Source organism: Chiloscyllium plagiosum, unplaced genomic scaffold (assembly GCF_037043375.1).
Source record: "Chiloscyllium plagiosum isolate Xiang-an unplaced genomic scaffold, Cpla_swu_hap1 HiC_scaffold_4, whole genome shotgun sequence".
In the NCBI taxonomy this organism is placed as follows: Eukaryota; Metazoa; Chordata; class Chondrichthyes; order Orectolobiformes; family Hemiscylliidae; genus Chiloscyllium; species Chiloscyllium plagiosum.
In genome coordinates, this window is record NW_028270142.1 from 11,576,849 (window position 1) to 11,599,002 (window position 22,154).

Here is a 22,154-nt window from a genome sequence, read left to right on the forward strand (position 1 = left end):
TCTCGTCATCCAGCATGGAATCTGGCCCTTCAGGCCAACTCGTCCACGCTGACCAGATTTCCTCACCTGAACTAGTCCCATTTGCCTGCATTTGGCCCTATCCTTCTAAACCTTTCCTATCCATGTACTTGTCCAAATATCTATTAAATGTTATAACTGTATCCACCTCCACCACTTCCTCAGGCAGTTCATTCCGTACATGCAGCACTCTCTGCACGAACAGGTTGCCCCTCAGATCCCTTTTAAATCTTTCCCCTCTCACCTTAAACCAATGTCCTTTAGGTTTGGACTCCCCCCTCCTGGGCAAAAGACCTCGGCTATTCACCTTTTCTCTGCCCCTCAGTTTTATAAATCCATATCTTTGGGTATGTGCACCCAAGAACAAAATTATTAATACTTTAAACCTCTGTAGGGTCACCCCTCAGCCTCCTAAGCTCCAGGCAAAAAGAAAAGCCCCAGCCTATCAAACCTTCCAGTCAAGGTAACATCCTTATAAATCTTTTTCATACCCTTTCTAGTTTAATAACATCCTTCTTATAAGAGGGCAACTAGAATTGTACACAGTATGCCAAATGTTCGCCAAGGGAAATTTAAATGGGACTAGATTAATTGTGAAAACTGGGCAGCATGGACATTTTGGGCTGAAGGGCCTGTATCCATGCTGGAAACCTCTACGACTCTATAAAGTAATAGGAAGACAGACAGTTGCAAAGGAGGAAGGGCAAAACCCAAGATAATTTAATCCATATTTAATAATAAATAGCTGGCCTGTTAGACTGGTCTTGCTAAATATGATTATGTTTGTGACCACTGGTGCCGAGTCTTGCACAGGGCTATGATACTGGTGACATGTTAAGAGTTGGAAGCTATTTGCTTCTACTTGGGGAAAGGTTGTGACTGTCAAGATAAGGTAGTGGTTGACCGATACAATAATGTCATTGAGTTTTGAGAAGATTTGTAGCTCAGGTTGGGGTTCTGGATGTAAGTTTGCTCGCCGAGCTGGAAGGTTCATTTTCAGATGTTTTGTCACCACACTAGATAACATCATCAGTGAGCCTCCGGTGAAGCACAGGTGTTAGTGACCTGCTTTCTAGTTATCGGTTTAGGTTTCCTTGGGTGGGTGATGTCATTTCCTGTGGTGATGTCATTTACTATTCTTTTTTCTCAGAGGTTGGTAATTGGGATCCAACTTGATGTGTTTGTTGATAGCGTTCCAGTTGGAATGCCATGTTTTTAGGAATTCTCATGCATGTCTTTGTTTAGCTTGTCCTAGGATGGATATGTTGTCCCAGTCGAAGTGGTGTCCTTCCTCATCTTTTTAAGGATACTAGTGAGAGTGGGTCATGTCTTTTTGTGGCTAATGGATGTTCATGTATCCTGGTGACTAACTTTCTGCTTGTTTATCCAATGTAGTGTTTGTTACAGTGTTTGCAAGGAGCTGATTGCCAGATACTCAGACCGCTTGGCATCATGGTAGCCCACAAACCCACCAACACACGAAAACAGCAGCTAATGAACTGGAAAGATCCTATACAGACAACAAGCAAAACTAATGTAATTTACAAAATACTTTGTATAGATAGATAGCTTTGTAGTGTTGTTAAACTGTCCCTAACAAGGTTACATTTGCAGGTAATATCACTGGCAAGGAGATGTTACACTAACTCTCCAGACCACTGTGAGATAATGGAAAAGCACTCTGTGTCCAAAAGCAAAGTCATAGAGTTATAGAGATGTACAGCACGGAAACAGACCCTTCAGTCCAACTCATCCATGCCAACCAGATATCCCAACCCATTCTAGTCCCACCTGCCAGCACCTGGCACATATCCCTCCAAACCCTTCCTATTCATATATCCATCCAAATGCCTTTTAAATGTTGCAATTGTACCAGCCTCCACCACTTCCATACACGTACCACCCTCTGTGTGAAAAAGTTGCACTTTGGGTCTCTTCATCTTTCCCCTCTCACCCAAACCTATACCTTCTAGTTTTGGACTTCCCAACCCCAGGGAAAAAACTTTGGCTATTCACCCCATTCATGCCCCACATGCATACATGAGGATCAGTGGTTGGCACATCGTGGGCTGAAGGGCCTGTTCTGTGCTGTACTGTTCTATGTCCTATAATTTTGTAAAGCTCTATCAGGTCACCCTTCAGCCTCTGATGCTCCAAGGAAAACAGCCCCTGCCTATTCAGCCTTGCCCTATATCTCAGATCCTCACAACATCTTTCCAATAGGAAGGAGGTTGGGATAACTGCTCGGCATGGACGGGCTGGACCAAAGGGTCTGTTTCCGTGCTGTACATCTCTATGACTCTATGACCAGAATTGCACGCAATATTCCAACAGTGGCCTAACCAATGTCCTGTACAGCTGCAACATTACCTCCCAACTCCTGTACTCAATACTCTGACCAATAAGGAAAGCATACCAAATGCCTTCTTCACTATCCTACCTACCTGCGACTCCACTTGCAAGGAGCTATGAACCTGCACTCCAAGGTCTCTTTGTTCAGCAACACTCCCTAGGACCTTACCATTAAGTGTATAGGTCTTGCTAAGACTTTCTTTCCCAAAATGTAGCACCTCACGTTTATCTAAATTAAACTCCATCTGCCAATTCTCAGCCCATTGGCCCATCTGATCAAGATCCTGTTGCAATCTGAGGTAACCTTCTTCGCTGTCCACTACACCTCCAATTTTGGTGTCATCTGCAAACTTACTAACTAAACCTCTTATGCTCGCATCCAAATCATTCTATGTTCTGTAAATAAATATTACAGCACAGTACAGGCCCTTCAGCCCTCGATGTTGCGCCGACCTGTCATACCAATCTGAAGCCCATCTAACCTACACTATTCCATATACGTCCATATGTTTGTCCAGTGACGACTTAAATATACTTAAAGTTGGCGAATCTACTATCGTTGCAGGCAAAGCATTCCATACCCTTACTATTCTCTGAGTAAAGAGAGTCCAATATCTGTCTAATATCAATCACCCCTCAATTTAAAGCTATGCCCCCTCGTGCTCGCCGTCACCATACTTGGAAAAAGGCTCTCCCTGTCCACCGTATCTAACCCTCCGATTATTTTATATGTCTCTATTAAGTCACCTCTCAACCTTCTTCTCTCCAACGAAAACAGCCTCAAGTCCCTCAGCCTTTCCTCGTAAGACCTTCCCTCCGTACTAGGCAACATCCTAGTAAATCTCCTCTGCACCCTTTCCAAAGCTTCCACATCCTTCTTATAATGCGGTGACCAGAACTGTACACAATACTCCAAGTGCGGCCGCACCAGAGTTTTGTACAGCTGCAGCATAACCACATGGTTCCGGATCTCGATCCCTCTATTAATAAAAGCTAAAACACTATATGCCTTCTTAACAATCCTGTCAACCTGGGTGGCAACTTTCAAGGATCTGTGTACATGGGCACCGAGATCTCTCTGCTCATCTACACTACCAAGAATCTTACCATTAGCCCAGTACTTTGCATTCCAGTTACTCCAATCAAAGTGAATCACCTCACACTTGTCCGCATTAAACTCCATTTGCCACCTCTCAGCTCAGCTCTGCAGCTTATCGACATCTCTCTGTAACCTACAACATCCTTTGTCACTATGCACAACTCCGCCAACCTTAGTGTCATCTGCAAATTTACTAACCCACCCTTCTACGCCCTCATCCAGGTCGTTTATAAAAATAACGAACAGCAGTGGACCCAACACTGACCCTTTCGGTACACCACTAGTAACTGGACTCCAGGATGAACATTTCCCATCAACCACCATCCTCTGTCTTCTTTCAGCAAGCCAATTACTGATCCAAACTGCTATATCTCCCACAATCCCATTCCTCTGCATTTTGTACAACAGCCTACTGTGGGGAACCTTATCGAATGCCTTGCTGAAATCCATATACACCACACCAACTGGTTTACTCTCATCTACCTGTTTGGTCACCTTCTCAAAGAACTCAATAAGGTTTGGGAGGCACGACCTACCCTTCACAAAACCGTGCTGACTATCCCAAACCAAATTATTCTTTTCTAGATGATTATAAACCCTATCTCTTATAACCTTTTCCAACACTTTACCAACAACTGAAGTAAGGCTCACAGGCCTATAATTACCAGGGTTGTCTCTACTCCCCTTCTTGAACAGGGGAACCACATTTGCTATCCTCCAGTCTTCTGGCACTATTCCTATAGACAATGACAATTTAAAGATCAATGCCAAAGGCTCGGCAATCTCCTCCCTGACTTCCCAGAGGATCCTCGGATAAATCCCATCCGGCCCAGGGGACTTATCTATTTTCACACATTGCAGGATTTCTAATACCTCTTCCTTATGAACCACAATCCCACCTAGTCTAGTAGCCTGTATCCCAGTATTCTCCTATACAACATTGTCATTTTCTAGAGTGAATACTGACGAAAAATATTCATTTAGTGCTTCCCCTATCTCCTCTGACTCTACACACAACCTCCCACTACTATCCTTGATTGGCCCTAATCTTACTCTCGTCATTCTTTTTTTCCTTAAATACCTATAGAAAGCCTTAGGGTTTACCCTGATCCTATCTGTCAACAACTTCTCATGTCTCCTCCTGGTTCTTCTGAGCTCTCTCTTTAGGTCTTTCCTAGCTACCTTCTAACCCTCAAGCACCCTAACTGAGCCTTCACACCTCATCCTAACATAAGCTTTCTTCTTCCTCTTGACCAGAGATTCCACTTCCTTCGTAAACCACGGCTCCTGCGCTCTACAGCTTCCTCCCTGCCTGACAGGTACATACTTATCTAGTACACACAGGAGCTTTTCCTTGAATAAGCTCCACATTTTTAATGTGCCCAAATGATGAAAAGTAGTGGACTCAGCACCAATCCTTGTGGCACTCCACTAGTCACAGGCCTCCAGTTTGAAAAACAACCCTCCACCATTATCCTCTGTCTTCTACCTTTGAGCCAGTTCTGTATCTAACTGGCTAGGTCTCCCTGTATTCCATGAGATCTAACCAGTCTCCCATGGGTAACCTTGACGAATGCCTTACTGAAGTCCATATGGATCCATGAAGTATTCTTTTAGTTTTCTGCTGATTGTCAAGTACAGGAATTGAATGGCAGTCATTAAACATATACTTTTGCTTAAACTATTACTGTATCATTAGAAACAGAAAGCCAAAGTCTCAGTGAGTTATGATGCCTAAAGTTGCACTATCTTATGGCCATCCCTCATTATAAGAGCTCAGTTTGGGATCACAGTTTGGCAGCACTTAATTACTGTCCGCACCTGCATTTGATTATGTACAATGTTTTCGTTTTAACTATGTGTTGGAACTTTCCAATCATATGTTCACTGCAAGTCAGCTTTTGGTGTGAATTTTGCCTTGAGAGCCAATGCATATTTTGAGCAACTGAACAGCTTGTTCAAAACTGTTACTTTGCGTTTTGGCAGCCACATGATCTACGGTTTCTTGAACTTCTGTAATTTAACTTCTATGCAAATATTTCATTCCACGTTTCTCCTTTCACATTCTAAAGAGAATAGTTATTCTTCGCATCTGAGACTGGAAATAAACAGTTCATATACAGTGCCTCGAACACAGCAACGGTCTAACTAGAGTGTTTTCAAAAGAGCTGAAGCATAGAAAAGGCGTAAGGTCAGATGACAAGAAGTTTAGTCAAAGTGTTACGATTTAAGGAGGACTGAAAAGTAGGCAGGCAGTGAGGTTTTAGGATAGATGTTAGGATCACGCAAGTGAAAGAACAGCTGCTAAACTGTGGAGAAATTAAAATGGTGATGTGCTGAAGGCCAGATAGAAGGATATCTTGAGAGACTTGAGAGACTAGAGGGAAGTGCAGGGATTGGGAGGAGAGAGAGCTGAAAACAAGGTTATGCAGCCTCTGGAGGAGTGTTTTTAATTAAATTTTGACTAAATTATGCAAAGAATCTAATACATGTTTAATGCAGTCACCCAGTATCCATGGTGGGGGGCGGGGGGGGGGGGGGGTTTAAAAGTATTTCAGGCTTTACTGGCGAATGAGGCAATATTGTTCCTCTTGGTCCTAGTTTTCTGCACTAAAAATAATGTATCAATGTGCATCAATTTCTCCCATTCAGATTTCAAGGAAGACCTCTCTATCGATACCATAAACTAGATTGCTAATGTTCAGAAGGTAACTGAATGTTTGCTGCATATCATAAACTGATAGTCCCCATCTGAAAAGGAAGCTACAAAGAACGTCAGATATTTGGAATGTGTTGCTGGCTTGAGAATGCAAGATTAAGCCGAAAGAGCTATGAGCTAGAACGCTGGGCTAGAGAGAGAAAGGGCCAATACATTTGACTGAAATCAGATATGTGAAATGAAAGCAAAATACTGTGGATACTGGAGATCTGAAATAAAAACAGAAAATGCTGGAGAAACTCAGCAAGTTTGGCAGCATCTGTGGAGAGAGAGAGCGAGAAAGACAGACACAGAGAGAGAGAGAGAGAGAGATAACATTTTGTGTCCAACATTTTCTTCGGAATTGAACAGAGCTGCAAAATTGATGGGTTTCAGGCTGTTAAAGGTGGAAGGCGGGGAGGGGAATGCAAGTGGAATACAAGAGCAGATCAATGAAAGGTTCTGGGAGATGAGAGGTCCCACAGAACAAAAGACAAATGGAATGCTAATGGTGAAAGTGAAGACACCACATAGATCCAGAATAGGAGCTAATGACAAATAAAGATGAGCTCTAACTGAAAGCGAAATCATGAAAACAAGATGCAGGCACTCTCGGTGTTTGGGGGGGTGGGGAAGTGGGGAAACAGAGTGTGGAATAATCAGAGGACAGAGTTCCTTATCTGAAGTTCTCAAACTCAATGTTGACTTGAGAAGGCTGTTCCGGGCCTACAGTTGCCATAATCTTCCCAGACCATTGGGTTACTCCCTGAATAGAGAGAGTGTGAGACCGCGAGGTGACTGGTGGTGGTTTAACTGAGGGTCACCATGCCTCAGCCAAGGGGAGAGGTTAAGCAGGACAGTCTTGCATGGTAACCTCAGTCAGATCAGGAACGGAATCCTCACTGTTGGTGTCCATACTGCAATCCAGCCTCCTTCTCCCCACTTATATTAGAGTTGATCTTTCTCTGCACTGTCTGTCGCTGTAACACTATATTCTGCACTCTGTTCTATTACTCCAATGTAATTACGTAAGGTATGATTTGTCTGGTTAGCACACAAAACTATACATTTCACTGTTTCTCAGTACATGTAACAATAATAAACCAAATCACACCTGAGCCATAGTCACCCTTAGATTAAACCACCACTAGTTCTCTCTCTCTCTCTCTAATGACGAGGAGGTGCCAGTGTTGGACTGGGGTGGATAAAGTTAAAAATCACACACCAGGTTATAGTCCAACAGGTTTATTTTGGAAGTACTAGCTTTTGGAGCACTGCTCCATTGTCTGGTAGGACTATGGTGACTTTATCTATTTTTACAATGCCTGAACTGAAAACAAAGTGTTTCACTGGAACACTGCAGCAGAACTAAGACAGGAATGTGATCATATGATCATAACAGCAGGATGGTATATCGGACTGGAAGGTGAGAGTCACGCTTGTGGACTGAAGCAGAGGTCAGAAGTTTAAAATAATATAAATCAGAAGAATGGCAGAAATATGTAGAGTATTGAAGATACCTATATCGTCATGTGCATGTGATGGGAGTTAGAGAGAATTATGAACTGAATACTGTAAATGCATAAGGGTTTGTTTTTGTGCTGCTCCTGACTTCACCAAATGAAATGTAAACTTACTATTTCTGGGCCTTTTCTCCACTATTGCCTGTGGAATTAACCAGAGAGTACATTCTCTGATTTTAAGTCTTTTGTAGAATAATAGTCTGGGGTCCTTTGTTCATGACGGGATTCTAAATGGCACGCTGGAAGTGGTCCACCCACAGTACCCGGCAAGACGTTTGCGGCAGGTCAATAGACTGTTTTTCAAAGTGCCTGTAGTTCCTTTTGCTTTATTATAGTTCCATTTGCAACAATTAAAATAAATCCTATTACACATTTCCATTCTTGACTAATTTGATTTGAATATTTAATTTAAAATTTTCCCATAAAACAATGAGGAATTAATAAAATAGCACTGTTTGATCTACAATACTGGTAACATTGCTGGATTTATTTCGTAGCTACATCGATATAGTTTAGCATTGCCTTAATGCAATAATGTTTGCACAACAATATCATGTAAAGCATAAAAGTGCAACACCTGATGTGAATTGTTGAAGCCTGTGGAGTTTGTCTGAGAGTTGCTTCCTGTGTAAATTCCTGATGCTGATGTAAAACATCCCCCTGAAAAAGAAAACTGTTGTCAGACTTTTATTTTCTTCCAGAGAATCTCATTCTTGCATCTCAGGAAAATAAATTAACAAGATATACTAGAGGTAACAACATAAAATGCCACATTGCATACGACTGGCTAACTTATTTCCCAGTTACCAATTCTGGATTCTCACACCCAGTAATTTCTGAGCGTGGATTTTGTTTTAACATCACTCATTCACAGGATGCAAGCATCACTCACAAAGTCAGCATTTCTGACATGGTTTGCTAAATCATTTCAGAGGATAACTCAGAGTCAAATACACTGCTGCTAGTCTGGAGTCCTATTTAGAGTCGATCAGTTATGGATAGCAGTTGCCCTTTCAAAAGGACATTAACAAACCCCACGGGGTTTGAAAACAATTTGGTAGTTTCAGGGGCTCCGTTACTGATATCAGCTGTTTACATCAAGCTGCCTAGGTAGGATTTGAACTTGATTTCCAGATGACTAGCCCAGTAACACAGCCTCAATGGTGTCACAGCCACTGATGTCACCTGATATGGTACTGCCTTGAGAAGAAGCATTTAAAATTGCAAAAATAAAAAAGTGGTTACATGATAGATTTCTTTTTAAATTGGAAACCAGGATTTTTTTCTGAAGATTCTAAACTCATTTTGGAATCAGATAATTCCATAACCTCAAGATATTGCATTTATTTTAGAGCTTCACAATGCCCCTTGGGTGGGGGGGGGGTGGTGGGGGTGGTATTGACTTCCCCTGAACCCCGAGTGGCTGAAGGCTAAACGTGCCCTAAACTTTACTCTACACATGCCTCCATGATGAATCAATTAAGCGTCATGGTGTATATCTCTGTACGTATAGTATAGGGGCTATCTTAAATACAAGTACACAACTATATAAAGTGTACACATACAACTCATTCCTCCCTGGACGGAACCTAAAATGACAAAAGAATCCATAACTAGTTCTTCAATAATTACTCCTTTTTACTAGACCCCATTATTTATTTTGCAGGAGGCAGGAAGTATCATCAATATTTAAATGTAAGCAGTTCTCCCCCTCACACGTGATGTAAGACCAGTTTCAGTGGTGCTATAAGAAAGGCAAAATATTGCAGATGCTGGAAATCTCAAAGTCCGGACGAGATAAAGGTGACAATTTTCTTCCCCTTGAAGGACATTCATGAGCTCGATTATGCTCCTTTTTCACAATAACCCATTGGTTTTATGATCACTATTACTGAGATTATTATTATGCTCCTTTTTCACAATAACCCATTGGTTTTATGATCGCTATTAATGAGATTATTATTTTATTCCAGATTTATTAAGTGACTGAATTTAAATTTTTGGAACTGAAAAGGTAGTATTTGAACTTGTGTCTCTGGAACATTTAATTGTGTCCTAGCCCAGTAACAATATTATAGTAGGGTTCTTTAAAACCAACAAAACAGTTTAGTCACTGCTTCTACAGGGAGATCGCTTAGTATCTTGGGGCAGACTTTCTTCGTTACAGAAGAACTGGAGATCTGAAAGAAAAAACAGAAATTGCGGGAGAAACTCAGCAGGTCTGGCAGCATCCATGGGAAGCATCCGGTGGCTTTTCATCAGGCTCCGCCCCCAGCTTTGGCTTCAGCATAAATATCACTTTTTCCCAGCTCTAGTAAAGACTCACCAGACTTTAAACGTTAACTCTGTTTTAATCTCACAGATATTGCTGAGTTTCTCTCTCAATTTGGAATCGTAGAATTCCTCCAATGCAGATACAGGGCATTCAGTCACCGAGTCTGCAATCATCCCAGTAGCACCATGTTTACCATAGTTCACCCATCTAACCTGTACACCTGCAATTCAATATGGCTAATCCACCTAACCTGTACATCTGCAATTCAACATGGCCAATCCACCTAACCTGTACACCTGCAATTCAACATGGCCAATCCACCTAACCTGTACACCTGCAATTCAACATGGCCAATCCACCTAACCTGTACATGTTTGTATTGTGGGAGGAAACCAGAGGACCCGGAAGAAACCCACGCAGACACAGGGAGAACGTGCAAACTCCACATAGACAGTCACCCGAGGGTGGAATTGAATCTGGGTCCCTGGTGCTGTGAGGCAGCAGTGCGTACCACTGAGCAACCCTGCCACCCATTGTTTCTTCATTACAACTTGGGTATCGGGTATTAACACAGGCAGAATACAAAATGACAAAGCAAACAAAAAAAAGTCTGCCTGTGATAGCAGGACTACCATAATTTTTATTCAATTAAGTGGATAGAAAACTGCTGGGTTCCCTTATATTTAGTCAACTCTTCCTGCCCAGATATTTCACGGTTAAATGCTGAAAAGACCACATGCCAATCAAGTGAGCTGCTTTGTCCTAGATGATGCCAAGCTTCTTGAGTGTTGTTTGAGCTGCACCTGTACAGGTTGTCCCATCCCATAACCGACGTGCACCCTGTGGTTTAAACCCAAGGAAACCTAAACACATAAATAAAAAGTGGGCCATGTCACCAGTGCTTCACCGGGGGCTCACTGATGATGTTATCTCATGTGGTGATGAAATGAATGAAAACAAACCTTCCAGCTCAGTGAGTTAACTTACATCCAGAACCTCAACCTGAGCTACAAATCTTCTCAAAATTTGCTAAACGGAGCGCCTAGTGGAAACCTAAGCAGACACAGGGAGAACATGCAAACTCCACGCAGTCACCCAAGGCTGGCATCAAGCCTAGGTTCTCCCCCACACCCCCACCCCGCCGTGAGGTAGCAGTGGCAACCACTTCAGAGGATATTCACTGTATGGCAATTATACTTCAGTGTGAGGTAACCAGTACCCCCTCCAGGATGTTGATGGTGAGGAATTAGCAATAAAAATGCATTGAACGTCCTGGGGCGGTGGTAAGATACTCTCTTAGTGCTGAAGGAACTTGTATGGTGCCAAAATGACCTTGTCACTTTCCAGCTTAAAGCTAGATACTGTCCATGTCAGGCTGCATTTGGACATGGGGCACACTGCACTTCACCACCCGTGGAATCACAAATGCTTGGTCCAATTATCAACAAATATTACAGCTCAGTTCATCTGAAAGATGGGTAAGGGTTGAGGGAATATCAGTTGCTCTTAAGTAGAGCTTAATAAACTGAACATTACAACTGTTGTGCTAATACAAACAATAAATAGGAGAATGTGATTTTGGGCTTGATAATATGAGCTAATTATTATAAAACCTAGTTGTTTTCTGATCAACCTGGTCAGAGATGTTATTTTACAAATATGGAGAAGGGAGGACTTGAACCCAGGCCTCCTGGTCAATGGATAGGGGCACTACCAAAGGGCCTCTGCCAATTATGATCTATTAGGCGGAGGTGGGTACTGCGGATGCTGGCGATTAGTGTGGCGCTGGAAAAGCACAGCAGGTCAGGCAGCATCAGAGGAGCAGGAGAATCGACGATTCGGGGAAAAGCCCTTCATCAGGAATGAGGCTGGGAGCCCCGGGGGTGGAGAGATAAATGATGATGATGTAAATAATTATGATCTACTACTGTCCACTCTTCATCAAATAGGTTGAAGGAGCAGTTTCAGGTAATTACGTCGATTAAATGGTGATAGCAAATGTATTACTCAATATAAACCAGAACCTGAATAAAGATTCCATAGATACCATTACCATTAAACATTAGCAGCTTTTTGTAAGCAACTTCACATGTTGAATGCTCAATTTGAAATAATGAGCATGCCAAGAATTATATTTAAACAGTTCTTGCTTCATTATGCACTTACGGTCGGTTACTGTAAAGTACATCACTGTGCCTTCAGAGGATATTCATTAGAATAGCAAAACCAAAATCTGACCATGGTAGATCCCAGGCTTGCACCAATACTCTAGGAATGGCCTCATACAGGGGCCCTTGGGAATAAAAAGGGGTTCTGAGTCACTGTCTAGTGAGATTCATCGACAGGAATTGCTTCCACTTTATCAATGCTCAACTCGACTGTCCTGTTGTTATTTTCCTAACAATTACCATGTTTCTTTTATCCTCTGGCAGCTCTCCACTCCAAGCTTCCGAAGTTCATGAATGGATCCTTGGGAATGAGGGACTGCCCTTGTAGAACTGGGCACTCTTCCATCTGCAAGAATCCCGGACACAGGAATGCACACAATACAACCAACGTCACACGATTACCATGACACAAAAACTAGAAGCAGGAGTTGGCAGTTCGGAGGAAGGGTCACTCGACCTGAAACTCTAACTCTGATTTCTCTCCACAGATGCTGCCAGACCTGCGGAGTTTTTCCAGCAACTTCTGCTTTTGCCCCTCGTTGTGGAAGTGCCGACGGGGATATTTCCAGAGACTTGCATCATCTTTGCATCTTTGTTGGGGCAGCTGTAGACATTGGGCCTTGCTGAGCAGAGACTCCCACTGTCAGAGGGATCATACATGGTGGCCCGGTGGTTAGCACTGCTGCCTCACAGCGCCAGGGTCCCAGGTTTGATTCCACTCTCGGGCGACTGTCTGTGTGGAGTTTGCACATTCTCCCCGTGTCTGCATGGGTTTCCTCTGGGTGCTCCAGTTTCCTCCCACAATCCAAAGATGTGAAGGTCAGGTGAATTGGCCACGCAAAAGTGCCCATAGCGTTAGGTGCATCAACCACAGGGAAATGGGTCTGTGTGGGTTACTCTTCAGAGGGTCGGTGTGGACTTGTTGGGCCGAAGGGCCTGTTTCCACACTGTAGGGGAATCTAATCTAATCTAATCTACACCCTCTAGTAAAACAAAAACTCCCTTCTCTTCCCAGTGATCTCCAGACGAATTTGAGGCTGCTGTTCAAAATCATGGGGGGTCCTCCTTGCTCAAGCCTCTAGGCCTGCGGCTTTCTGGAGACATGAAGAAATATAGATGCAGCTTGAAGCTCGCTGACCACCCTCCCTTTCTTTTAGCTAGGCTGCCATGAGGACTTTAAATTGGACCAGCACTGCTCCACTCTGACTATCGCATTCAGTTAACTGGCCGCTAAATCGATCTCCGCACCAATTAAGGTGTTGGCCCATGAAAATCGCGACTGAGTTCTGCTCCCCCTGGGGTGGGTTCAGGAACTGGAAACAGTCCCAATCTCTCTTTCCTTCTCCCAGGGTAAAAGCCGAGTTCATTATCTCTCTGGGGTGTAATACTGGAGGGCAGTTGGCACTTGAAGAACAGCATTCACCACCAATCAAGGTTTAAAAAGAGGAAAAAAAAACTTCAGTAAAAAGATTAGAAATCTGTTTTTTGCTTAAGCAGCAAAATTAGTGAAAACTGAATAGGCTAAAGTTTCCAGGATAGAAGTGCGTCAAGACTTTTTTTGTGTACAATTCAGCTAAAAAGCTCTGCATTCAAAAAAAAGGTACACACACGTTCACAACGCAACTGCCCAGTCAAAAAGAATTTAAACAGAAACCTTAGCCGTCTCATAATTTCAAAGCTCTTCAATATTACCAGCTTTGTCAAAAAAAAAAGCACAGGAGATTAATTTACAGCAGCCAGTAGAAAAAGTAATTACACCTCAGTTTGGGGAAGCAAAATGAGCATGGCCCTTTCATCCTGTGGTCATCAGCTCATGGGGAGGTCTTACACACCGTAACAAACGTAAACCAGGTTTGATACAAGACGCTGTGTGGCCTAACCAGTCCTGCTGGCTTTGACATGCCAATTTAATCAGGTAAGATGGGCAAAAATTACAACAGTAGTTTCAGCATAAAGGTTTCATCAAGTCTTACACTTTAAAGTGTAAGCCAATACTCTTTCTGTGTAATTTAGCAAGCATGGTGTGGTTTTGTCTCTGAGGCTACAAGTCCTACAGCACTCTGTAACACTCAGACTCCTCTGTAGAACAAATTAGCTGGATAGGCACTTCCAAATGCGATAAAAGCTTAAGCCTATAGGTCAGAGGGCAAGTCAAGAGAGAGCACAGGCTCACATAAAAGCGAGCAACCTCAGCAGCATTTGAAGAATGATGTCCTGCTGGGACTAGTTTGCAGCTCCCCTGTGTAGAGTGTTTTTTCCCAATTCCTATTTTTCTGGGCAAGACGCAAGCTTCCTTTGTGGCTTTCTGACAGGAGTCTATTTGCTTTGGTTGATCAGCTCCTTGCCATGGGCTACGTCTATCATCAGGACACAATATATGTGGCAGCAGTTAGAAGACCTCTCTGGGGAAATCCCTATGAAGTCCAGATGGGGTCTTTAAAATCAAGAATTCCAAACGGATTTATTCTGTACCAATTACCAGTTTATACTTTAATGTAGATGATTGCAAACAAACTAGTACATCTGAATTGAGTGCCTTACACGCACCAGACTTAATGGCACAATTCACAAAGTCTATAATTACAACAGTAGGTGCGCAAAATTTATTTATATTCATAGACCAAGCTTCCAAAACAAACAAGGTTGAAATAAGTGACATGTTAATATACATTAGATTACTGTATAATAATCTTTTTCTCACCCTGAAAATTATACATATTTATTCAGACTGTAGTTACTAACAAATTAGTGAAACTGCCAGCATGAATTAGATGTCTTGCTACGTGAAAGAACACAAATCAGAGACAAGAAGGATATTGCTTTTCTGCTGAAATGTATTTTTTAAAGAGGGTAATGAGACTAGAAGGATAACTATAGAAGTTTAAGCTACTTGGAACATTCAAATCTTATAATCAAACAAGATAATGTGAATGTGAAGGGAGGCAGCAATATGGAAAATGAAAGATGGTAACCTAACAACACATTCAACAAAGGAAATGTTATATGGCAAGACTAACATCCATGAGGTGCGACAGCCAGTCAAATCAGCATGACACAGGCATGCAAACATACAAATGAGGAGATACAGTAAGCCATTTGACAAGATCATGGCTAATCTGACGACAGCATTTACTTCTCTGTGCACCTTTTATATCTTTGACTCTCTTGTCAATAGAAAATCTATTTACCTCTGCCATGAAAATATTTAATGATACAGCCTCCAGCGAGAGAATTTCACCTACCAACAACCTTTTGAGAGAAATAAAGTATTCTCATCTCAGTCGTGGATGGGTGACCACTTATTTTTAAGCAGTTTCCCTTCCTTCTAGTTTCTCTAACATGGGGATAAATCCTTTCAGCACAGACCCCAGTGGAAGTCTGTTGTAATGCGGACCGATGTGATACAACTTTACTGAAAGAATGGGGGTCTCATGGTTTCCAAACTCATGTGCAACCACCTTTCTCCACCTGATCATCGCAGTCAGACAGCAATTAGTCCTTTGTGCTCAGAAATAATTACACTCAAGCTATAGTGGCTGCACCTAAAACATAGTACAGCTGTAATTGATATGACACTGGGAATAACTCTGAGCGTAAAACCTTGCAGTTGTTCCACGAACATGACTGCTCCTAGACTTGGCTTTGATCTTCTTCAAGATCTGCTTCCAGGAGGAAATTGCTGGCCATGTGCCTCCACTGAGATACAAAAGGTTTCCATTTGACCCAAAGTCAATTCCAACGACAACAAAAACCTCATCTAACCACAGGGATGATGAAGGTGCTCTATAATCTGACAAAGAGAATGGAAAGCTGTGGAAAACAAAAGATAAACAAACAAGCTACAGTGGTTACAGCACAGGGGGCTGGGACGTTCAGAATAACCAAATAGTTCAGCTGTAGGCAGTCCAGTTGTAACACAGTTTACATGTTGGACACCAACATCCATGTGGTTATCAGTCTTTCCTCTCTACAGAGGAGAACACTACAACCTGCAAATGTATTTTCCCCATATATAGCTCTTTTAGCATTTTTTTCTTAAAATACATTTGATCATCAATTGCATTAAGTAGTTAGAATAAATTCGGTACATTGCTGACTTCCAATTAGTTTAGAATCTGCGTGTTGGAAAACAAGAAAGAAAACAATTTGGAAAGAGAAAACAGAACTCAATGATGAATTCAGAGTAAATACAAAGGGAAAGGTCACAAATATTCCAAAATAATCTGTTGAACTATGGGTTACTACATTGAATTATTGATTTTTAATGTCTGATCATGTCTGTCTTTGAAAGAACTGTTCAATGAGTCCAACTCTCCTGCCCTGTGCCCAGGAAGTTACAAATTTGAATTTGAACACACTATCTACTCATGCAGTGAAGAACAGTGAAGATTGAAGACTATAGGGTTTCAGCTACAGTCTATCCTCATTTAAATAATATTCTGCCTTCCTTCTCTTCCAACCAAAGTACACTTCTCGCTGCCTCGAGGAGGCAGCTAACATCATCAAAGACCCTCCCACCCCGATTATAATCGCCTCCAACCTCTTCCATCAGGCAGAGGACACAAAAGCTTAAACACATGTGCTAACAGGCTCAAGGACAGCTTCTTCCCCGCTGTTATAAGACTTCTGAATGGACCTCTCACATTTCACATCTAATGTTGATCTTGCTATTTGTGCACCTTCTTTGCAGCTGTAACTCTGTATTCCTCAATATGTTCAATCACCCAAACATCTTTGAATGGTATGATCTGCACGCAAAACTAAACTTTTCACTCTACCAAGGTACATATGACAATAATAAATCAAATCAAAAGTAGACAAGTTCACATTTGTCCATCATATACTTCATCTACATAGTCCTATTTGAGCAAGATAGAGGTTTTCGCTACAAGTCAGGAATTTTAGTAGCAATATGCAGCTCTTTTTTGACTAGACATGTATCACGCCCATTTAACATTCCTCTTATTGCTGTAAAATGCATTTCCAGACACATATGACAAACAATTAGTGTTTCAAAACAGCAGCAGTGTGACTCTATATCTTGGTAGCAAAAAAAAATCAATATTTTCCACCAGCAAACAAATTATCAGAATAAATATAGCAACAATTATCTGTAATTAAAGACAGCGAGAGGTTATGTCTCACAGTTCTGGTACAGCCAATGATTAGGAAGGTAAATGGAAAGTTGCTATTTGTTGCAAAGGATACTGAATATAAAAAAGTTCAATGTTTTGCTACAGTTGCGCAGAGCACTGGAGAGAAATAATCTGGAGTAATGAAGCAGCTTTATTATAACTGGTACCTTTTTGAACAAGGCACTCTCAATAAACCGGCAAAAAATTATGTATCAGTACCTCAATTACCGGAAAGTTTTGTATTTCTGCGATGAGGGAGCAGTTGGTTAAGGGTGTGAGTGAGAAGGCTCCAAGAGTCATAGAATCTAACAGCATGGAAACAGATCCTTCGGTCCAACCAGTCCATGCTGACCATAATCCCAAACTAAATGAGTCCCACCTGCCTGTGCGTGGTCCATATCCCTCCAAACATTTCTTATTCATGTATTTATCTCAATGCCTTTTGAACATTGTAACTGCCCCCGCATCCACTACCTCCTCTGGAAGTTCATTCCACACACCAACCACTCTCCATATAAAAACATTGCCCCTCATGTATTTTTTAAGCCTTTCTCCTCTCACCTTAAAAGTATGACCCCCTCCCCCCCAGTCTTGAAATCCCCATCCTAGGGAAACGTCATCTGCCATCCACCCTATCTATACCCCTCATGATTTTATAAATCTCCCTAATGTCACCTCTCAACCTACAGTGAAAAACATCATCCACCTTTTCTTTATAACTCAAACCCTCCTTTCCTGGCAATATCCTGGTCATTCTCTCTGCTGGTAAGTTTTATTACAACCTACGCAATTTATACTGTAAATAAAATATAACAGTGATATATATACCCCTGTATTACATTTCTATTACTTATTGTGTATTTTTACATTGATTATGTGGACCACTTGAACAACTGGAATATTTAATCAATTGGTTCTATAGGTACCAGTTAATAAAAATAATTTGCTGTAAGTGCATTAGAATCAGTTCAGAGAAAGTTCATTCAATTGGATACCTGGGAACTTGGGTGGGTCGGAAGTGGGGAGGGCAGGATGGGGAGTGAGGGGGGAGTAAAGGGGGCGATGTGTGTGGCTGAGGCAAGTTTGGGACAGATTTGGATCTTACCCATTGGAGTTTGGAAGTGACAATCTTATGGAGACTTGAAAAAATCTTGACAGAACATGATAGGGTAGATGCTGAGAGGGTGTTTCCTCTAAGAGAAAAGACCAGAACGAGGGAACACATTTTGAAAATAAAGGACCTATCATTTAAGATGGAGATGTGGAGATTTTCTTTCACCAAGACAATTATGGGTCTTTGAAACTCTCTTTCACTAGAGAATGGTAAGGGAGAGGTCATTGGATATTTTTCACATAGAGTAGATAGAGTCTCGACTAAAGGAGTCAAAGAATATCCATGCTAGGCAGGAATGAGAAATTGAGGCCACATACCAGACCAGATGTGATCTTACTGAATAGTGGAGAAGGTGCAAGGCATCAACAGGCCTACACCAAAGTTGTATGTATCTGGATCTTTACAGGTTCATATTTGCATAGGGACCCAGAGGCCCTTCAAGCAAACCCTCAGAATCAAATGGGAGCACACGTCTAGGGGACTGGTCTTAAGGATGTGGCAACATCACTACAAAAGATCAAATGCCTCAAGTAGGTGGTCACAGTCAGCAAATACATCCCACCCACTGCACCACCACTGAGCCGAGGAGCCTGTCTCTCTGCTGTATGCATCAATGAGAGCCATGAGGCTTATGGGAGCAACCTTTTATGTTGCGCAATGCTCCTCCATCACTCAGTTTGCCAGGGCTCATGCTGAACACCCAAATACTTTGTCTCACATTCCAACGCTGCCAGTAAAACACACAGCTCCCATCCACTCCACATAGTTCGAACTATTCAACTGGGGCAGCCTTACAGAACTCTGCCACTCTCTAGTCACATGAAGTGGCCCTGGAGTAGAACAGAGCAGGATGTATGGGAGTCCAAGGAGATGCGCACCTCGGAAGTCTGAGAGAGGACATGGGCGTGATACATGTCTAGTCAAGAAAGAGCTGCACATTGCTTCTCTGGACCACAAACTAGCTGCAAGCGAACCCATTCAACAGAACAGCAGTTGTCAGCACAGTTAACAGCCTGTGTTCCTTATGTGCTCCTTTAGACCCACTGGGATAAAAATTGGCTTGTAATGATCTGCAAGAAGATGAAGTTGTTTCTCTTGGATCAGAAGGACACAGATAACTTTGCTGGGAATGTTGGTATCAGGCCCAAGAATTCGGGGGTCAAGGTGGGATGCAAACATGAAGAGAGATAAACGTGGCTTGTCATCCAACGTACGTACCAGTTCTGAAAGGGGCCTCAAACAGACAGGACTTAACAATTAGACATCGTTTCCTCGAGTCCTGCTCAGTAAACTGGTCGCGTTCCTCCCCAGTTCCTGCAGGACCCCCCACCCCCTTCACTCTCGGTGGGAGATCTTGGTAAATTCTTCACTGAGCTGGTCATAGAGAGGAGGTCAGCCAGAAAACTGGGGTGGGGACTCACTGTGCAGCTTCAATTCCGCAGCCAGTCTCGGATGTCAAAGGTTGATCCTGTGCTTAGGACCTAACCTGTTTAATCAGTGATGAGGTGGCATGTTGGCTCAGTGGTTAGCACTACTGCCTCACAGGTCAGGGATCTGGGTTCAATTCTAGCCTCGGGCGACTGTTTGTGTGTAGTTAGCATATTCTCCCCAGGTCTGGGTGTTCCGGTTCCCTCCCATGATCCAAAACTGTGCAGGTCAGGTAAACTGGCTGTGCAAAATTGTCCACAGTGTTCAGGGATGTGTCAGTGGTTAAATGTAGGGAACGAGTCTGGTGGGTTACTCTTGGGAGAGTCAGTGTGGACTTGTTGGGCCAAAGGGCCTGTTTCCACACTGTAGGGATTCTGGAGCCACAGACACAGCCACTGACAACCACAGTAGCAAGTAACTCCACTCTGGGAACAAGGGGTTAACCAGAGGGGGCAAGTGGTCAGGCTGGTATGGGCTGTTGATCCCGGGGCAATGTCAGATGCCTTAGTGTGACAGTGGCATGACAGTGTAGGTGGGCACGGTGGAGCGCATGATGGTGGGGTTTTGAAGCCTGGCAAGGACTGCCTTTGGAGAAGCCACTGGATTCTTCATACAGGCACCTGGCTCCACCAGGTTGTTGGTGTATCTCTTGGCAAATTCAGCTGATAGCAATTAAAAACCGAATTATAATCAGCTCTCTTCGAGTCAACCTCTTTATGATACTACACCTTTAGAGCAGGTGAGACCCAGCCCTCCCAGTCCAGAGGTAGAGGCACTACCACTGTGCCACAAGAGTCCCCTCATGAGACTTGTAGCCCCTGGATCAGCTTGTTCACCAACCCACCTGTCGACCTCAGTTCAAGTTGGAAATGAGCAGGTACAAGGTATCTCGCACTGAGTGACAAACTACATTAATCCCTCAGCTGCCCCCCCCATCCAATCCTGTTCTCATCAAACACAGACCTCTCTTTTCGCTTTATAGTGTCAACATTTCCACCTCTTCTTCCACAAACACCTTTGAAATTGTACAATAGTAGAGGGAAAATAATATTGGTCAGAATTACTTGAAAAGGAGGTATAACACAGAGATGGAAGTTAAATGGAAACAAGTGTGAGAGCGAGAAAGGTGAGGAAGGAAAGATGGACAACTCAGAGGAAGATGTGGAAGACATGGACTGGAGGAAATGACGTGAAGGAAGTGATGAAACAGAACATATAAATATGGACACAGTCTGTCTTGGTCCACTCACATTGCTGCGATGGTCAAGATAGCACAACTTCCTCAGGAGGCTAAGGAAATTCAGCATGTCCATAAGGATTCTTCCCAATTTTTATAGATGCCCGATAGAAAGCATCCTATCTGGATGCATCACAGCTTGGTATGGCAATTGCTTTGCCCAGGACTGTAAGAAACTACAGAGAGTTTTAATCACAGCCCAGTCCATCACGCAAACCAACCTCCCATCCATGGACTCCACCTACACTACCCAGAGCCTCGGAAAGGCAGCCAACCTCAAAGACGTCTCCCACCCCGGTTATACTCTCTTCCATCAGCCAGAAGCTTAAACACACAGACCAACATGGTCAAGAACAGCCTCTTCCCTGTTGTTACTGGACTGCTGAATGGATCTCGCAAATGTAATACTGATTTCACTCTTCACTCTGCACCTTGTCTGCTGCTGCAACATTGTATTCCTCGCTCTATTATATTATCCTACTGTACTTCGTATGGTACGATCTGCCTGTATTGCACGCAAACCAAAAGTTTTCACTGTACCTAGGTACACGTGACAATTGCAAATCCAATCAAATCCAATACATTAAAGAAATGGAACAGGGTCATTAATCATGTGCCATTCTGGTATTATGTAACTCCTATACACCATCACCAACACTGTTCTTTCTTACTCCACTTGGTCATGCAATCTTCTAAAACAGATAGCCTAGGGACGATTTCTATATTTGGTCATGTTTGCCATTCCCACAGCTTTGCCATCTTTTGAATGCTTGTAACAAATCTGTACTCACTGCACATGTTAGTAATCTATCCCAGAGGTCACTAATAGACTGATAAATTGGGTTCGTCCTTGCATTTAACATAACTCCATGATCAACATCCATGGACCATAAAATGGTAAGATACAGGAGGAGAACGAGGCTATTCAGCCCATATTCAATCATGGCTGATAAGTTTCTCAACCCCATTCTCCTGCCTTCTCCCCCTAACCTTTGACCCCTTAACTAATCAAAAACCTATCTCTGTCTTATATACACTCAATGACTTGGCCTTCTGATGAGCTCACTACCATCTGGCTGAAGAAATTCCTCCTCGTCCCTGTTCTAA

At 42.7% G+C, this 22,154-nt stretch overlaps 1 protein-coding gene across 10 annotated transcripts in view; it reads right to left on the minus strand.

The window, feature by feature from the left end:
- eya1 (EYA transcriptional coactivator and phosphatase 1) overlaps nt 1–22,154 on the minus strand; it is a 215,219-nt gene that overhangs the window by 122,494 nt on the left and 70,571 nt on the right. For all 10 annotated transcript variants that reach the window (XR_015756901.1, XM_043689214.2, XM_087985962.1 and 7 more), the window contains one exon: nt 8,268–8,350. Coding sequence is in view for 9 of the 10 variants with exons in the window: in XM_043689214.2 (XP_043545149.1) it covers nt 8,268–8,350 (83 nt within the window). In the remaining variant the exon portion in view is untranslated. The remainder of the gene's footprint in view (nt 1–8,267; nt 8,351–22,154) is intronic.